The sequence below is a fragment of the Coenobita brevimanus genome, chromosome 69 (genome assembly GCF_032717465.1).
Source record: "Coenobita brevimanus isolate Jiangsu-jjx chromosome 69, ASM3271746v2, whole genome shotgun sequence".
NCBI lineage: Eukaryota > Metazoa > Arthropoda > Malacostraca > Decapoda > Coenobitidae > Coenobita > Coenobita brevimanus.
In genome coordinates this window covers 24446239-24466914 of record NC_137022.1, presented here as the reverse complement: position 1 = coordinate 24466914, position 20676 = coordinate 24446239, and the positions used below count along the sequence as shown (strand labels likewise).

At 42.6% G+C, this 20676-nt stretch overlaps 1 protein-coding gene across 1 annotated transcript in view; it reads right to left on the bottom strand.

Annotated features, from left to right (window-relative positions):
• Tg (Transglutaminase) overlaps window positions 1-18394 on the bottom strand; it is a 44369-nt gene extending 25975 nt beyond the window's left edge. Inside the window, exon 1 of the mRNA XM_080277391.1 lies at window positions 17947-18394. Coding sequence (XP_080133517.1) covers window positions 17947-18088 — 142 coding nt within the window. The 5' untranslated portion in view covers window positions 18089-18394. The remainder of the gene's footprint in view (window positions 1-17946) is intronic.
• Window positions 18395-20676: the final 2282 nt, after the last annotated feature.

Here is a 20676-nt window from a genome sequence, read left to right as displayed (position 1 = left end):
CTTCATTAACTCACTGGTGCCAAGGGTCTTAAAAAAGGCAGTATTAGGTATTTTCAAATGTAAGTAAAGGGCCCCAAGGTACGGACCTATATGAGCTTCGTGACTATGAGCCGATAGGCGTAGGGCGGCATGCTGGTAAAATGTCGGCCACGTGCATCCAGTAAAATCCCGGCCACAGCAACCCTCTACACTAATTGGGTGACTCTGTGAGGACTCCCCAGAGGTGAATAATCAATCAGTGGAGGCAAAACTAATGCAATACAGAAGACACGTCTTCAGTGTGAAAGGGATCGTATTCTCGTTAAGGTCTCGTAACACTTCTTTCTGGATGATATTTTGTACATTACAAGTCATCCAATGGTATCTTCAATGCACAACATGTCGATATTTTGAAGATGCAACATGCAAATAAGTATTAATGTGTAATATGCAGAAATCGTCACTAATGAAGAGGTGTTATGCAGTTTTCCAGGGTAAGCAGAGGGGCCATAGCCATGACAAACACTAAGGTCGGTATTCTAGGTGGCATGGACACTTTGTAGCACCTTTTTCTTGGCGGTTCACAATACTTATTTCCTCTGGCAACGAAACTGGACGGAGGTTATGTATTCATCTTTGTCTGTGTACGAGAACTATTCAGTAAAAGTTATCAGATTTCAATAAAATCTGGTGTATGGGTGGGCATTGGGTTGATTAGATTTTGAGGTGAATCTGGCTCCAGATGCAGAAATAAATCATACTGTATACATCATTAGCACTGGCGAAGGTATGCACTCTCCTGAATTTTGTAACAGGGCAGACTATGACCGTAGAACTAAATGACCATGAGCTGCCGCAATAGCATGTGTCTGGTAGGAATGAAAACTTACAGCGGTAAATCGGAATTTTTTGGTCGTTGGAGGAGGTATGCGATATATGTGTTTTCTAGTACCATCCTGATTTTCTCAATTGTTTTTATATTTCGTGTACCGACGTAGTTCACTTCAGTAAGTATAAGAGGAAAAGCAGGTGCAATAGATGAAATAAATCGCATAGGAGAGGGGCTATGAAACCTCCAGGTGACTAGAAGTACTCCCCTAAGTGCTGAAACTACTTCACGCATTGTGGCGCATCTGTCATCTGCCAATCCCGCATAAACACTTGAGCTGCCTCTTGTGATTTATGTGGATGGAATGAGCCACCACGATGTCTTATTAAGTCCATGTCCATATCAAACGCTTGCCGGTATGGGCGGGAGTTTCATATGACTAAGTAGTAGTAGTAGTAGCAGTTGTAACAATAGTAGTAGCAGCAGTAGCAGTGGTATTAATAACCCCAGACTCTTCTGAAATGTGAACCTGGTGGACCGCAGGCTTAAGTTGCTCTCTTGCAGTCCACCATCCTCCTTTTAGACTATAGGGAAACCGATGAGGGGCGTGTGTACAACCAGGCAGTTGAGCCGTCTGGTCATATCGGTACCACCACACGAAGGCGTCCCTCTCCATCACCCGGCATCAACGTAACCCATACACGCGGCCCCACTGGACGCGAGCGGGTACGGGCGAGAACTTTTTTTGCAAACTTCAGTGTTGCAGAACTCCCGCCAGCGCCAACAAGGAATTTTTGTGGACCGGCCTTTGCAATGTCTAGGGTAAGGTTTTGTGAATTAGAGGCACTTTCTTAGCATGCTTCCTCATATTTCTGGATCCTCTTACCCCTTGTTTCAGTGGGAAAGATGGTTGTAATGATGGTTTATGAGATGGGTTGTGGTGGTGATGATGATGATGATGATATCCTGAAACATTATAAAGGAAGGGAGCCCCACTCATCACCTGCACACACACACACACACACACACACACACACACACACACACACACACACACACACACACACACACACACACACACACACACACACACACACAGCTAGACAAATACAAACATAAACACACACACAATAACACACAAAAAACACACACACAAACACAAAGAGTTCGTGGTGCGTGAGAGGGGAGCAGAGAGTGTCCACGCCCTAAGTAATAGCTATAGGTGGGTGAGACACACACCTGTACACTCACGGTAATACCACATACGCCAATACCAGCAGCACTAGTCCACTATTATCACTATTTAACTCATTGCTACTACTACTACTACTACTACTATTACTGCTACTACTATTACTACTACTCCTACAAGCAATACACCACTATCAATACCACCAACACCAACACATACCATCACTACTAATATCACCACTATTGCCACCACCACCACCACCACCACCACCATTAATACCACAATCAGCAACACCAGTATAAAACTACCACTATCACCACTACCACTGCCATCATCATCATCAACTACCACACCACCACCAGCAAATCAGAGCCAGGGGTACAAGGGAACATCAACACAAGCAAAGAGACAGTCCAGCATAAGGGTCCCTCACATCACACCAGAAGTTCAGGGGGTGGCAGGTCCAAGAGTGTGTGTGTGTGTGTGTGTGTGTGTGTGTGTGTGTGTGTGTGTGTGTGTGTGTGTGTGTGTGTGTGTGTGTGTGTGTGTCCCCTCTCTCTCTCTCTCTCTCTCTCTCTCTCTCTCTCACTGAGCCACCTTCAACGTCCCTTCCTTCCACTCCTTCCTTTCCTCACCAGCCTTCCCAGTTTCTCTTTCTCCTCTTCCTCAACCAGCTCTTCTTTCTCCTCAGCTTCGTATCTCTCCCTCTCTTTTCCTCCTCCATCTTTCTCAAATATTCCTTCCCTCAAGTATCAGGGAGAGAGGGAGACAAGAGAGATGAAAGTGGCAGATAATGAGACGTGGGAGTGACGGAGAGAAAGAAGAAAAATTAGTAATGAAGATGGAAGGCAATACGAGAGAGAGAGAGAGAGAGAGAGAGAGAACAGGGGAGGGAGGGATGGAGGTAGGACAGGAGGAGTAAAAACTGTTTGTAGAAGAGGGTGTTGCTGTGACGAGGGGTGAAGAAATAGGGGGGAAGGGAGGAGGAGGGGGAATGGAGAAGAAAGGTATATATAGGGGAAAGGAAGGGAGGAAGGTGTGAAGTGAGGGAGGAGGGAAGTAGGAAAAAAAAGAAAAAGAAAAGAAGAGGGGAAGAGGGGTGCAGTGTGTGTGTGTGTGTGTGTGTGTGTGTGTGTGTGTGTGTGTGTGTGTGTGTGTGTGTGTGTGTGTGTGTGGTGAGAGAGAGAGAGAGAGAGAGAGAGAGAGAGAGAGAGAGGGGGATTTTGTTCCTCCCCCCCCTCTCTCTCTCTCTCATTAACCGCAGTCTCCCCCCTCCTCCTCTTCCCCCCTCCTCCAGCATTCCACTGGTTTCTCCCTATCTATTAATCTTCCTTTCTCATCTTCCTTTCTCCTCCCTCAACTTCCTCCGTCTTTCCTATTCCTTACTCCATATCTCTCCTCCTCCCTCTTCTCTCTCTTTCTCCTCCTTTTCCATCTCATCTTCTTTCTCCTCTTCCTTCTCTTTCTTCTTCTCTCCCTCTTCTTTCCCTCCCTTTCTAGCTGTTCTTTTTCCACCTTCTTTCCTTCCTTCTTCTACATTTCCTTCCTCGCTGTCTCCCTAATTCATTCATTTTCTTCCCTTCTCTCTCACTCTCTCTCTCTCTCTCTCTCTCTCTCTCTCTCTCTCTCTGAAACAAGTAAGTACATAATGAACGTCACTTCAAAGGAGAGAGAGAGAGAGAGAGAGAGAGAGAGAGAGAGAGAGAGAGAGAGAGAGAGAGAGAGAGAGAGAGAGAGAGAGAGAGAGAGAGAGAGAGAGAGTGAGAGAGAGAGAGGAGCTTGGAAAGTGTAGAAGGCAGAGGGAGGGAGGGAAGGTGAGGAAAGACTAGCCAGGGACAAAGGGAGGGAGTGGGGAGATGGAGAGAGGGAGGGAGATGGGAGGAGAGACTGAGAGGGAGGAAGGGAGGCGTGTGAATCACTCTTGAGATACATTAGGGAGAGAGAGAGAGAGAGAGAGAGAGAGAGTAAAGTGGACAGACACAAGAGGATAACATGAACATAAGTCTAGTTGTGGACGTGACCGATACAGAACCATGATAAGGATAGTAAAGAATTTGACATATTAACTCAAGGAAAACACAATAAAAGACAACAATAGGCCAATGAAAGCAAAGCAGTAAAACACACACACACACACACACACACACACACACACACACACACACACACACACACACACACACACACACACACACAAACACACACACACACACACACACACACACACACACTGACGTCAGATGGTACTATTCAGCTGAGAGGGGAGGACGGATCAACTCTAGTACCTGTATTCCTTTTCATCTGATGCCTGACGATTTTATACAACCGAGAGTGAGAGAAAAAGTCACCGTTGCCACTCCATGAACGGAACAAGTCTGATAATCAATTCTTTCTAGCCCAAAACTATTATAATCAACTGAGAGCGAACCTTAGTAAAACGAGTGCCAATATAAAGGAATAAATAAAACCAGAGAAAAATAAGTCACCAACAGCGGGGAATAATTTTAAAAAGGAGGTTAAGTTAAGGAAAGAAACTGAAATAATAAAGAACGGTAGAGGAACCCTTCAAAAACTAAATCTAAACAATGGAAGAGAGGGTGGCTGGGTTTGTTTACACCTGGCGCGTTAAGGGTGCATCCATAAATTGCTGATGCTTGGCCAATATTTCACGCCCCCCATCCCCTGACGCTTTCGCACCTTCTAAACTTCTCTGAAGAGCGTTTAACATAGACATTAATCTCAAGGGCGATATTAAAACCTCCCCTACTCAAAATCATGTCCATATGAGAGGAAAAGGTAAGAGTGGGGGGACAGACACTAAGAGACGTTTGGCCATGATTCAAATCTCCTTAACTACGGATTTCGACTCTGTCCTGGGATACTAAGCCACTGCATCATCCAGGTTAGCACAGTTGTCTCTTCTCTGTGTTGTACCCATTTTTCTTACCAGTCCAGAAAGGGAGGATGGACACCTAATTCGATGTGCGCCAGTTGCCCGCACCAGGATCCAAACCCTAACGCAATCAGGCCACCATTTACATAGCTGGCAATGTTAACCACTCGACCGTCATTTAAAACAGCCATCTCACATTCAGTATAAAAACCCACAGCACCTCATTCAAAAACTATTCTCTCTCCACCTAATCTATGCTTGCCATCGTCCCGCCTCGTTATCAAAATTACCTGTCTCTCCCTCCCCCGCCTATCTCAGCCTTGCATCTCTTCCCTCCGTCTCCCCCTCCATCTCTCCCCTGCCCAGCTGCGCCCATTATCCTCTTAGTTCAATACCTCCACCTCCTCCACTCAATGGGTAACTCGTTTACTCTCTCTCTCTCTCTCTCTCTCTCAGCTGTACACACTCTTTCAAATATTCTTCATTACCTTGTTCACGCAGTCTCTCTCTCTCTCTCTCTCTCTCTCTCTCTCATAAGTCCACTTCTACCCGAGCATGGTATTTATTCTTTACTGTTCCGTCTGCTTATTTTACACAGCTAACAAATTTCTCGAATGCGTAGAAAACGTTGAGAATAAGAGGCAGTCTAAAAAAAAATGCAAGCCAGGATGTTGGCAAGGACACAGCAACAGGGAAATTGCACTGGTAATGGAGGGGAAGGGACGAAATTTTGGGGTAGAAAGATAGCCTGGTGAAAAAAGAAAAAAAAATAGGGGTGAAAAAAAAGTAGACAATTGAACTTACGTGTGATAGAAATGTAGTGTTAGAAAGACGAGAAGGAATTATGGCAAAGAGAGAGAGAGAGAGAGAGAGAGAGAGAGAGAGAATGGAACTTATACGCAATAAAACTGCAGTGTTAGCTAAATAGGAAGAAATTATGGCAAAGGGAAAGGAGGGAAAGAAAAGGTGGTAGATGAGAAGCGTAAAAAAATAAATAAATGCGAACAAGAAGGTAAATAACAGGTGTGTGTGTGTGTGTGTGTGTGTGTGTGTGTGTGTGTGTGTGTGTGTGTGTGTGTGTGTGTGTGTGTGTGTGTGTGTGTGTGTGTGTGTGTGTGTGTGTGTGTGTGTGTGTGTGTATCTATAACCGGATGTCATAATCTCTGAAGGGGTGGCCACAAAGGAATCGCCTCCACGTCATCCTGTCCTTCACCATCAGTCTATCCTTCCTCCACCTTAAACCTCCCTCTCGTATATCTCACCACCCCGTCCCTCCATCTCATCCTCGGTTTTCCCCTCCCTCTCCACCTCCCCCCTCCACCTCACACACATGACATACACTCTTCTAGTCAATCTCTCAAAAATAATCAGATGCCGAAACTTCAGGGCCCTTCTGTTAATGTCCTTAGTGTGGTATACATGGGAGTCTGATTTTGTGCGGTGTGGTGTGAGAGGGTGTTGTGGTGTGGTGTGGTGTGAGAGGGTGTTGTGGTGTGGTGTGGTGTGAGAGGGTGTTGTGGTGTGGTGTGGTGTGAGAGGGTGTTATGGCGTGGTGTGGTGTGAGAGGGTGTTATGGTGTGGTGTGGTGTGAGAGGGTGTTGTGGTGTTGTGTGGTGAGAGGGTGTTATGGTGTGGTGCGAGTGAATATTATGGTTTAGTTTCGCTAAAATCCCTAAAATATAAAAGTGAGTCTTCTTCCGTCCCAAAATCGTTAGTGTGAGGCAGACGAGCAGGTCCCTAAAGGTTACGGGAGTGAGTTCTGAAAATCACTAGGGGGAGGCGGACGGTCAGGGCCACTCCTTGAGATACCCCCGCGTCTAAAAACTGCGGGCAAGAGGAAGAGAGATAATGCGAGGGGCGGCCTTCGATTCTGCTCCATTAACTACATCGCTGCTACTATAGTTTGCTTGTTTTTATCTGACTGAACTGGGCTAATCTCAGTTTTATCATACTAAGAATTGGATGTAAGAAATTCAATGAGCTGAATTTATGAGGTAGGAATGAATCTCCTTGGTTGCTAGTCAAATCTACCTCCCAATCTGACCACACTGGGAGTCACCTGAACTGAAAGAGGTTAGGGAATGTCAAGTGGAAACAGGTCTACTATACAACTACCCTTACAAGCTCAAAAGAAATCTTGCTACCGACAAATAAAATAAAAGAAAAAGAAGAATTAATCTATTGCTATTAGCCTTGCAACTAACAACATTCTCGTGTAAAAATCTTGCAACACAGAAAAATTAAATATACTACCCTTAAAATTGATTCGTATAAAAAACAAATCCTTATATACGTAACCTTACAACCTCATAAATTCTTGGTACAGGCTTTCTACCCAGCATGCCAATACGAGAGGAACCTTAGCCAAGAAAGTAAGACCAAGAGGAAGGTTTGGGGGAAAAAGTAACAGAGGACAAGAAGAAATAAATAAAAATACAAGATCATTCGAAAGTCAGTCTTACCTAAAGTCTAAAAAAAAAAAAAAAATGTTTTAGCTTTTTATTCCCCAAACAAAAGGTAGGGGGAAGAGAACGTCTGAGTAAAATAAGCAATGGCGAACGAGAAAATGTAAAATAATTCAGAGGACGACCTTGCCTCCTACAGCCAAGAGCAAAAGTTCACTGCATGCTGTGGTGATTTGAACTTTTTTTTTTTTTTATGTGATTGCATTATTAAGCACACAGCATAAGGATATAAGAAGAATGGGTACCTTCTGCTATATAAGGAAGAAAAGAAAAATATAGAAGGTTGGACACAATGCTGGCGGGTGACTTTCGTTGAATTTTTGCTCACGGCTGTGCCTCCTGATATGTCTAGCCCACTGCGCCTGTTACTAACCTCACAACTAACTACAACAGCTTCTTGAATAAAAAAAAAAAAAAATTGCTACAACATTCCCAAGCGATGAGAAGATATAAAACTGAGCGGGAAACAATGAAAACAGTAAGGCGGATGTGAACCAAGGTACGGTAATTTCGGGAACTTGTGCGGTATATTATTTCTTCCCTACCTTAAAAATTGTCTATGTGATCCCTGTACCAACTAATGTATATATATATATATATATATATATATATATATATATATATTTATATATATATATATTTATATATATATATATATATATATATATATATATATATATGTATATATATATATATGTATATATATGTATATATATATATATATGTATATATATATATATATATATATATATATATATATATATATATATAGTTTCGAAAAAAAAAACATCTTGCTGCACTGTTCCTAGTGGAAGAGACGAGATACTCTGACAGAAAAATGTTGAATACTACTGGTAGGCTGTAACAAATGGCGGATCTTAAGCCAGGCAATTGTTGGACTTATGTTTTCCTGTGGTAGGTCGGGGTGCCTACCATCCACACACTCGATGTAGTGCTGCCTTTAGGTGGCTGTACACTGAGTGACAAGTCAAATGCTTTACTGTAACTCTACAAACCATATATATATTATACTGGGAAGTAATATTATCAAGTGAAGCCAAATGGTCTAGTAGGTTAAGTCACTCCAAACGGATGGGGCCCACAAGAGTTTACATCAGAGGAATGGTTGTGGTTTATGCATCATACGAGTATAATGCCACACAGAGGCGGGTGAGGCTGGTCACCCTCGCTTTAATGTTAGAACTGAATAGCCTAGCCTCGGCCACATACGATTCTCATGGAGCAGAAAAGGACTGAATGATGGATGGATGCATAGTTATATTATTCTTCTTCCCTATCTAGAAAAAAAAAAAATCAACGTGATCCTCGTATTAGCCACGAAAACAGCTAATATATATATATATATATATATATATATATATATATATATATATATATATATATCTGTGTGTGTGTGTGTGTGTGTGTGTGTGTGTGTGTATATAAGTACTCAACATTATCATCATCATCATCATGCTAGAACCCTCAGTGTAAAATCGACAAGATAAAACTCCGAGGGAAAGTATGAAAACATTAAGGCGGATGTGAAGCAAGGTAATATTAGCGGTGGTTTTACTTTCTTCCATAGCTCGTAAATTATTTCCATGTTCTTGGTATGAAATGTAAAAAAAAATAAAGCATAAAAAACAAACAAATGCTAAGATGATGGCGATTTTAAGAGTGGTGTTTCCGTACTCCCCTTTCTGACTAAAACTAAATAATAATAATAATAATAATAATAATAATAATTTCTGCATGCCAAGATGGTGGTGGTGGTGGTGGTGGTAAGAGTAGCAGTAGTAGTAGTAGTGATAGTGGTGGTGGTGGTATTTACAACCCCAGGCTCATCATAACGTGATCCCGGTGGACTGCAGGCTAAAGTTGCCCTCTTTCTGTAGTCCAGCATCCTCTTTTCGGGGGAAAATGAGTTAGCTGAGGGAAGTGTGAATAGCCGGGCAGCAAGGCATCTCTCTCCAACACCATATCTCAGGGTGAAGGAACTATATACAGACGTGGAGAATGTTTGATAAATATTAATGAAGGATAAAATGGGATATTAGCAAGTTGACAGACAGACATCAATCACAGGCCTGTTGTATGCTATTTTCGCTCCTTCTGCAACCTTACTACAAACTTCGAGAAAACTTCCTCAAAAAAGAAAAAAAAAAAAAAAAAGAAATCTGTCATAGCAATATCCCATAACCACCTCTGCTCCTGTTACTTATCTCACGGGTGTAATGTATGCTACTATTTCCACTCAGACCTGGCCTAAAATTGCCATCTTTCTGCCTAACCTGCCCAGCTGTTATCAGAAATTAACTTCAGACTATGATGCTAGTCATGAAGAAGCGTTATGGAAAGAAGGTAAAAGAACCGTAATATTTTCTTGTTGTCACTGAGCTGTAACACGAGATAAACATTTAGATTATGATGCTAGTCTGTAAGAAGTGCCATGGAATGGATATAGAGCCGTAACACTGTCTTATTCTGCCACTGAGCTACGTGAAATCAGCTGGAAAGGACGAAATTCTCAGCCAAGTTAGGGTGAACGAACTATATCTCACAACAACAACATTCCCACAACCCATAAACTGTCTCAGGCCCCCGTTGACACCTTAAAAAATAACTATACTATGTTCACTTTAACTAGGCGTAAAAAAAAAAATGGCAACACTCCTTCAATGCTGAGGTATAGGAAGAGATTAACACTGGAATATACTGCTAGTCATGAAGAAGTGCTAGGGAAAGGAAGCAGAGCCGTAGTATTGTTTTGCACCGAGCTGTAGGAAATAAGCTGTAAAAGGATAAAAAAATCTCCAGGTTTAGGCGAGAGAACTATGAGCTAAAGCGTAAGATTAATAGTAGAATATGCTGATAGTCACGATGAAGTGCTATAGAGAATATTTAGCGCCGTAATATTGTTTTGTTCTGCCCCTGAGCTATGGGAAATACGCTGCAAGACGACGGAAATCTGGGCCAAGTTAGAGTAGTAGCAGTAGCAGTAGCAGTAGCAGCAGCAGTAGTAGAAGTAGTAGTAATTATCGTAAAATCAATCTACATATCATAACTTGGGCCATTAGCTATTTCCACCCCTGTTACTAACCTGCCCAACTCTCTTCAGCAGAGCATCGTAAAAAAAAAAAAAAAAAAATGTCTGTGCTACAACATTCCAAGCGCCTGAGACGAGAGAGGAGGGCGGGGGTGGGGAAGGAAAGTTAAATTTAGGGGTCTCTCTCTCTCTCTCTCTCTCTCTCTCTCACACACACACACACACACACACACACACACATGGTAATCTGAGAGGCGGTGTTCTGTTCCTCCTTATTAACTCTGTGCTCCGCCTGACTCATAACCATAATAATATAATAATTACGACACAAAGACTCACGGCAATGTTTAACTCTTGACTCTCCCCTGACTCACTCTCACCTGAATAAATTTGTCTAGCGTTACCTGGAGGAGAATAATAAGGTTTAATAAAGTTTTCCAATAATGTGCGGATTAAAGGAGACATTTTTTAACACTCTCTGGCTCCCATGTTCGCTCTCAGGTTAATAAAATCATCAGGAATTAGCTAAAAACAATAGAGTTGCTTCGATCTTGATCAATAACCGTTCCTAAAAACCACCCCACAGATTCTAATTAAAAAAAAAAAAAAAGTTACAATTGTTTAATCCAGGGCCGTATTCCATGTGGCACGGGAAGCTTTGTGGTAACTTCTTTTTTGCTGTTTAATCTGCATTTTACACCTTAGTTTCCTACTTTATGCCGTTGATACCATGGGAGAGATTATCAAGATGTTGTGAGAACAGTAAATCGGTACAGAACAGGTGTTATAGAATCTCCAAAGCCATTTAGAATACGAGTCCTAGTGAAACGGTACAGTACAAGGGCGCATAAAGTGTGAAGGATGAGAGTGCGTGTGTGAAGCCATCAGTTTGATCAAGACTGACGTCACTACCTTCACAGTGCCACATGTGTCCATTGTGTCGCTCCGTCAGGCTCCACTCTGTTCTCTTCGGAATCTGTCGAGTTTCACATGTGCGGAACAGGATCAAATGACAAAAAAATGGGAGAAATGGAGTTCCCCCGAGCTAAACCCTGTATTGGACTATATAGCCCCACTAGGGTTACAGGAGGGAGCTACCCCTCCCGGCGCGGCAGCCCGGGCGAGGCTCAAACTTGCAATCCCCCGATTACAAGTCCAGCGCGCTACCACTGTGCTACCGCGCCCCCAGGATCAAATGACAGATTTGTTTCATGATTTATATACGATACCAGGTGGCTATAGGATACCTCATCACGCAAATGGGAATTATAGATAGATAGATAGATAGATTGATAGACAGACAGATAGATAGATAGATAGATAGATATAAGAGAGAGAGAGAGAGAGAATGATATGCAATCACCATAATAACAAAACAGAGACCTGAGTTTCACCTCGGCAGAAAAAAAAAAAAAAAAGTTTCAAGAATGCATGACGTGACCTTGTGGGCCGGTTCTTCATTGTCTAAAAACAGCATTAACTCTATCTTTTAAAAACCCTTAAACAAAACAAATTCTACGGTATGCACACTTTAAGAACCGAACGATCCATTAAAAACGCGCTAGCTATCTTCCCACACCATTGACTAAGGCCCTAAAAATAAGTAACCAGGCCCTATTTTACGTGGCACGGCATTTTTCCTTGTCAACCCTGCCAACTGGCCATTAAGTCAGCGCAAAATCCGCGTAATCTCTGCAAAACCCGCCTAAAATTGAACATAATGCGTCACTGAGGAGCGTAATTAATGCCGCCATGTCTATATTAGGCTACAGACCGCGGTTTGGCCTTGTGGGTGATGCCAAATTTTACTTCATACCTTTTTTTTTCGAAAACTTCCCAACATTACTGCTTTTTACTCTCACTTGGCCAAGATTTTCGTCCTTTTGCAGCTTACTTCACGTAGCTCAGTGGCAGAAAAAGACAATACTACGGCTGTACATTCTTTCCACAGCACTTCTTCGTAACTAACTAGCGGAGGGAGCAATTTCAGGCTACGTGAGCGTAAAAATAATGAGTTGAGATAGGCACTTTGTTTTCCAGGAAGGTCTAGGTTGGGTATATGTTTGGGTTGCGTCTGGTTTGGTTTGATTTGATTTCATTTGGTTTCGTTTGGTTAGGGTACTGAGCTAGGTTAGATTAGGATTAATTAGGTTACGATTGGGTTAGACTAGGTTTGGTTACGCTGTTTGGGTCGGGTAAAATTAGTTCAGATGGGATGGGATGAGTGAGGTTGGACTGGGTTGAGATGGGATGGGACGGGATGACGGGATGGTGGGATGGGTTGGGTTGAGTTGAGTTAGGTTAATTTGTTCACGTTAGGTTGAATAAGTGAACATGTAACACCTAGTTTGTTAGGGCAAATTCTGGCTGTCTGGCTTAAATTTGGTTTAGAATTGGTTACGCAGAGAGAAAGCTGTGTGCGATTCCGAAATAGCCAACACTTCGGCAATATTCCCTCTTTTCTCCGTATCTGGTGATCTGATTTACTGCACTAAGTCTGACCTCGCAGTGTTCAGCAGCAGCAGCCTTGTGTCTGATCTGTCAGGCTTGGCGGGGGTGCAGGGTCCAAGCTATTTGTGCCCCGCCGAAACACTAAACCCACACATTTTTACTGAGCTAGAATAATAGCGACGAAATTTTGCAAACCGTAACTGGCAACGCAGAAATATTAAGGAATTCACTCACGGTCGGGACAAACCGAGTGTTTTATTCCGCTTATCGTTAGCAGACGTTTCTTTGGGGAGAGATTCATAGCTTGAGTCTTCATATTTTCGCCATTAGCCCCCTTACAGTTCGAATACTTATATTTCACGTCACGTCAGACTATTTTATTAATCTCAAAGCAAGTCCTACGAAAATGAGGGAGTTGGCAAAGCAGACGTTTTCCAAGCTCATAATTAACTCACTCGTCAACTCTTTCATTTTAACAGAAGAAAATTGTCGAAAACTGGACATTGCTCCAGGGAGTTTAAAATTAATAATGTAAGTTACTGTATATATCAACCGCCCTTCAAAAATGATAATTATATAAATAAAACAAACTTGCTGGAATTCCTCATCTTGCGCAGCATCAGTGAAGTGGCGTAAGAAGGTTTATAAACGGTTCTCGACTCTACAAACCTCCCTTGGCAACTCACGCAAAATACGATCAAATTTGTTACTAAAGTGGGGGTAGTAATAAAGTACAAAAAAGAAAAAATACTATCAAATACAAAATCAATGTCTCCGTCTACGTCCATCACCTGATTGCCGAATTTGGTGCATATATAAGTGTTTTCTTGTACCCGGAGCCGAACAAAAACTGGAACCGGTTGAGTCAAAGTTATGTCAAGAATTCCAATGTCAAGATCAAGTTCGGTGTGTGTGTGTGTGTGTGTGTGTGTGTGTGTGTGTGTGTGTGTGTGTGTGTGTGTGTGTGTGGTTATTTGTGAGTGCATTTGGCTGTGTGTGTGAGTTACGATGTGTGAAAATGTCAGATATGCGAGAATGTCAGATATGAGAATGTCATACGTAAGAGTGTGTGTGTGTGTGTGTGTGTGTGTGTGTGTGTGTGTGTGTGTGTGTGTGTGTGTGTGTGTGTGTGTTAGTGTAGTGTGAGGCCATACTGCAAGGCGCGGCTGGGAAGTGACTAGCTTAGATATAAAAAGCAGCGGCTAGGTGTGGCTAGGAAGCATTACGGCATGACAAGCCGCTAGACACTGCTATGAATCTGCTAGGCGTTGCTAAGAATCTGCTATGCGTGGCTAAGAATCTGCTATGCGTGGCTAAGAATCTGCTAGGCGTTGCTAAGAATCTACTGGGCGTTGCTATGATTCTGCTAGGCGTGGCTAAGAATCTGCTAAGAATCCCCAAGCTTTGACAAGAAATTTATTTGAAGTTGCTAAGAATCTGCTGTGTTGCCGGAAATTTGCTAGGCATTTCTAGGAACTGCTAGGACCGAGAAATTGCTTGGTGGGGCTGGGAAACGTCTCAGCGGAAAAAAAGAGTAACGTGGCTAGGATTTTAAACATGTGGCTAATAATCTAATCTGGCTATAGGACTGCTAGGAGTGGCTATGCAAATACTAGGAAGGAGTGGAAATGAGCTAGGAATGGGTGGAAATGAGCTAGGAATGGGTGGAAATCAGCTAAGCGTGGGTGGAAATGAGCTACGAATGGGTGGAAATGAGCTACGAATAGGTGGAAATTAGCTAGGAGTGGGTGGAAAAGAGCTAGGAATGGGTGGAAAAGAGCTAGAAATGGGTGGAAATGAGCTAAGAATGGGTGGAAATGAGCCAAGAATGGGTGGAAATGAGCTAGGAGTGGGTGGAAATGAGCTAGGAGTGGGTGGAAATGAGCCTGGAATGGGTGGAAATGAGCCTGGAATGGGTGGAAATGAGTTAGGAATGGGTGGAAATGTGTTAGGAGTGGGTGTAAATGAGCTAGGAGCAGGGTTAGTGATTTTTTAAATCAAAAATAAAAAAAAAATCAATATTTTTCATTTATGCGATTTATTCTATTTTACTTGATTTTTCTGTTTATTATACAGCTAATATTTCAAAATCAGTATACTGAACACTGTTAACTTCATGTCCTGTCTATCCACTGATGGTTCAGGCTGAAAGCCACTGCCCAGAATCTAGATACATACCTGTTCAAGTCCTGTCTGTACACTACTGGTTAAGGCTGAGTTGCCAGTGGTAATCAAGACAGCATATTCCAAAGCTGATTTTATTAACACACAGAAAAGTCTTAAGCTGATATTCTTATGACATGGCCTTAAGTGACCAAGCACAGCCTACTTAGTCTTATGGCTTTGGTTTTTTAATTATGGCTCATCATTTCAGATGTACAGATAATGTCAATACTTAGTTACACAAATGTAAAAATATTTTTTCTGTCATACAGTGTGGCAATTTCTAATGGCACCATTCTCCAAAATCTGCTAACTCAGTGCTTAAGTATCTGAATAAATGAATGCCAACACAAAGTTATACACAATTTTTATTAACCTTCAGATTTTATATTTGTTAACTTTTGGAAAAAAAAAAATGATTTTTGTTTAAGCAAAAAAATCATTTATTTAATCATATGATTAAATTAATCTGATTTAATCAGTGCCAACCCTGGCTAGGAGTGGGTGGAAAACAGCTAAGCGTGGGTGGGAAGGAGCTAGGAGTGGGTGGAAATGAGCTAGGCGTGGCTAGGTCTTGGCAGGCACCACACACGCACCCCGCCCACCTCAACACATAACAGATTTCTGCGCATTGTTCTCGTCCCAATAATAATTATGGCGCTTTATCTTAATTTCGTTCATGCTTTTACTAACCACTCTAAGGTGTATTCTAGTAGCAGTAGTAGTAGTAGTAGTTGTGGTGCAATTGTAGTATAGTAGTACTACGGCAATAAGTAATAACAATAATAATAATAATAATAATAATAGTAGTAGTAGTAATAGTAGTAGTAGTAGTAGTAGTAGCAGTAGTAGTAGTAGCAGCAAAGAGCAACCCCAAGATCATGTGACATTGAACCCAGTAGCCTCCGGGCTAAAGCTGCCATTCTCCAGCGGTCTATTATTCCCTTTTTGGGAGGTAGGGAGAGATTTGAGGGATACTTGTATAACCAGACAGATGCACGCATATCAGTGCCACCACATGAAGGCGTCCCTCTCCAGCAGTGTATTCTGCGGCTTATGAAGTATCTTGAAACAGCACAGTTCGAATAAGAAAATTTATCTGACTGAAGGAATTAAAGCTTTTCCACTTCCACATCAATACTTCTCTCCTTTCACCTTAGGGAGATTCCTAAGCTCATTCAGCTCAGATGATGGCCAAGTGTACTCAGACAGGAGGCCCGATATGACTACATTCTTCTGACATTAACTTGGCTTAAAATTACCATCTCTCCATCCTGAATGTTAAATTGTCGCAATAGATTAAGGCTGGAATACAGAGCTAGTCATAAGTGCTATGGCAAGGATGTACAGCCTAAGTCCTGTCTTACCCTGCCATTGAGCTTCGCGAAATAAGCTGGAAAAGAAGAAAAATCAGGGCTAAGTTAATGTGAAAGGCCTTTCGTTAACCAAGGAGACTCATTCCTACCTCATAACTCAGCCTCACTAAATTTCATGTAACCACGACATAATATTCATGTCCTGTGAGTAGCCCAGTTCTATTAGTGGAAAACAAAACAAGTCTTAATTAACGTCGGTGCAGCCTGTTCCCCATTTACGAGACTCTGTTTACATTTAAGATAGCGTACTCGTTAAAACAGCCTCTTGTGAATCAGTTAAAGTCTGATGTTCTATATTTCCATCATCCAATCCTTTCTTGCCCCATCAGGAGCGTAAGGACCCGGGGCTAGGCTACTCAGTCCCGACATTTAACTTTTTAGATGCGGTGGTCTTGAATGATGTGAATTTAATCATCTGGTGTTAACTGGAATTTAAAAGTTCTTAGTCACTCTAAATGCTCGTCATCATAGTTTTTTTTGCCTACAATGCTCGTGGGATTTTCCTGATCTGTAATTGTCTACCGTTACCGAAATTAGCTAAGTTTGCAGCTCGCAACTGAAGAGAGGCGGCAAGGGTGACCAGCCTCACTCTCCCCTGAACTGCTTTATGTGAGAAATAAACCAATGGTAGTCTAACGCTCACAAGCCGCTATGTCTCAATAAAAAAAAAAAAAAAAAATCTAACATTACCTCTAATATAATACAAGATTTGTCCCAATCGTGAAATAGTGAATGAAAAGACTCGGAAGTGTATGCAAACAAAACAGATTTTCCATCCTCAACAGAATCTCATGCTCCACTTATTGTGTAATGAAAAGACAAATAAATCTCCGAACACAAACTCTTCCATGCATACAAAATGGAAACAAGTCACTCCGGCCCCTGGCTCTTCCGTCCCTAGTCACTCCGGCTCCTAGTTTTATCAGCCCTAGTTACTCTGGCCTCCCTGATAGTCTAGTACAGAAATGTCTCCTACGAGAGTGTTAGGTTAGGTTAGATTAGGTGAGGCCGGAATGACTTGGGTGGGGGGCCAGGATGAGAGGCCGGAATGACTAGGGACGATATAACAAGGGACCACAGTGACTTGAAATCAACAAAACAGAGCAGGGACGACAGAATGGAAATTTATGAAACTGCTGAATCGTAAAAACCTGACGAGAATTTCCACAAGACAAACCACTAGAGTCCTGCCTCGAGTTCAACATCCTCTTCGACACGCCATAAAACGAAGCTTTAAATAAAACAGTCGGCCCACGTAAGCTGTCGGTGAAAGAAATCACGAACCTATGCCCCCTGCTCCATAAATTCCCACGAACTCTGTAATAAAAACGTTAACTTCAAACAAATCCTTCCCAGATCCTTCAAACCATTGATGCCGCCGTAAACAGGTGAAGCTGGCCTTGAACGGAGCATGGGTTTAATTTTGGGAGGTCCGACTGATTTTTATTTTTTCTTTTGGTCTGACAGTAGCAAACCCAAACTACAAAATACATCCTCTGATTGAAGGAGTTAAGGTGAATCGCCAACACCCTTGTCAAATCCTACTTACCATCATTTTCGCCGAAAACAGGTGGAACAGGTTTGGGACGGTCCATAGGCTCGTCGACTTTCGGGGGTAGATTGGGTTTTTTCTTGTACATCCAATCAAAACACCCCGATTCCTTACAGCAGGAGCAGTTGACGTTGCCCATGGTTGCTTCTTAGTCCGGTTTCAAAAGCTATTCACTCAGTAGGGCTATCTGAGTTTTTTTTGCCTCTATTTGGATTTTTATTTCCTCGCAAAACAAGTTCTAAGCTATGTAAATATCAGGCAAAAAGTATTTCAGTGTGCACAAGTTGACAAGGGTTATATTCCACCTTCACAGGTAATTGTATTTCTTAAAAAACTATTCGCGAACTCGATTTGGGGAGAGAAAATTTCTAACAAGCCTCCCGCGCGCTTTCCCCGTTCAGTACAAACTTAGCAGAATGGCGGTTGTCCTCCACCCTTTACCAGGATCCTGTGCAGACTGAAGAGAGGGACAGCAGGCACCCGTCTAGCTTAGTCTAGGTGGGTTGCCTGGCTGTGAGGGTTGCCAAGTGGTGAGCGAATGCGCGCGGGTATGCAGTTTTCATGGCTACCAACAAGCCCGAGTCATCCATGTCGCTATGACTGCTGTCAAAATGCGCAACCTTACGTTACCTTTCGAGTGGGTGAAATTATCTGGTTTTAGTCTCAATAAAACTCGTAAATCTGTCAGTATAAGAGAAAGCATTAGATTTACACGAAATAGTTGCTAGACAGCAGTCACAAGTGCCACTGTGTTTAATTGCTGTCAAAATGTGCTGCTTTAACACTGATTCTTTCCTCTATTTCTAATTAACACCATACGATTTTATTCAGTTGAAGGCTGATCAGAGGAGCCTGAGAGTGTTACTACTGTCTCCATTATCCCTGTCATAGTCACATCAACTATTATACTTAATTCTGATTGATACCAGACGATTTTCTGCATTGAAAGCGGGTCACAGGAGCCTGAGAGTGGTAAAAGAATGCTAAGATTTCTCTTAGTTAATTATATCAGTTGGTGGCATCCTAAATAAAACTGAGTGTACCGATATCAGAGAGGATTACTGAAACAGGGAAGGATTTGAAGGGCAGGCGTGAGGGGTGTACACTGACCCCTTCCCCCCATTTTCGGCAGACCCAAAATTACTTATGATAAAGGAACAATGTTATTTACCAAAATGCGTGTAATAAACATCTTACATAAATGTTTTCAAAGAATGATTTATGTGAAAAGAAAGATTTGGTGATAAATTCTGAGGAATTTGGTAACGGGCCAGCATGAATTCAAAAGCGTGGTGATTCCGCAAATAATCCCCCCCCCCCCCTTTTCCAAGTGCTTGATGCGGCTCTGACGGAGATACATGCCATGCCGAAGTCACCAACGTAGTTATCTTTGTTCTCAAAATGTGCTTCCATAAGCAACACTGATGTCACCACCACTGCCCCTAATCCCTTCACTACGAGGACTTCATTTTTGCTCCATTCCTGATGGGTAAGGGGCGAGGGTTGTCAAGGGTCCCACCCTGCCTGAAACGTGGCCGGGACAAACGCCCACCAATTTACAAAATTTCGTGCATAATGGCTTTGCCGGTACCACCGGGAGCCGCGCCCCCTCCATGAGGAGTAACCCTTGATGGTTCTACCCTTCCCAAAACGTGGCCGGGATGAAAATCTGTCAGGTCAAAATTTCCTGTCCTTCGGTTAGAAACTGTGGCCGTGCATAACGACTTGGTCGGGGACCACAGAGGGCCGCCCCCATTGTGGGATACGGCCCTCAGTGACCCCGCCTTGCTTATAACCTGGCGCCAGTGAAACTACCACTGTGCAAAAATTCGTGTTCCTCGACGGAAAACTAGACGTGCCTAACGGTTTTGGGTGGCACACAAAGTACAGTAACTAACTCAGTGAATGAGGGAGGGAGTGACACAGTCAGAGACAAGCGCTATATTTAGCCAACCCTGTGGGTGTGACAAAACACACACACACACACACATACACACACACACAATATCGTTAGGAAAAAATGTCCTAATACCTATAATATCATTCCTGAACTCCAGCTACCGTAGAAGAGTTACTGCCTCTAGATTCGGTGCCAAAAGCGCTTCACTGGCAACCCTGGTGGTTATCCACTCAGTCCAACCATTCACCATGGCCGTATTCTCATCACCATCGGAGCATCTTTACAGAACCTCTTCCTTGAATCCTTTAACACTGTAGTTCTGTATCTAGTGCCTCAGTATATTCAAGTTTGTCATGCATCCTGTTGATGTGTAACACATACGTAATATACTGTAAATTAGTAAGATGTAATAAGCAATATCAATCGCAAAGGAGGCGCAAGGTCTCCTGGGCCTACCGGAATGCGGTCCCCGAGCCACTCATACCCGGACTCAGTTACATACCCTTCTTTTCATCCTGTAATTCTCCTGTCAGCATCTCTGCCCAGTCGAATGCGTGCAAACACTGTCATTAAGGCTCTAGGTTTAAGGCCAGGCACAATCATTAACGATTCTGTGCACGAAAAAGGTAGAAAGGCAGGCTATAGGAGATACGTTCGTTTACGTTGCCTACTTTTGCTCTAATAATTCTCCTACCATCATTTCTACCAAGCAGACTGCAAGCACACACTGTCATAATGCATCTACTGTAGGTTGAAGGTTTGTTACAGAGATTAGCGATTCTGAGCCTCGCAATGACGCAAATCAAGAAATATCAGACCCTTCACCT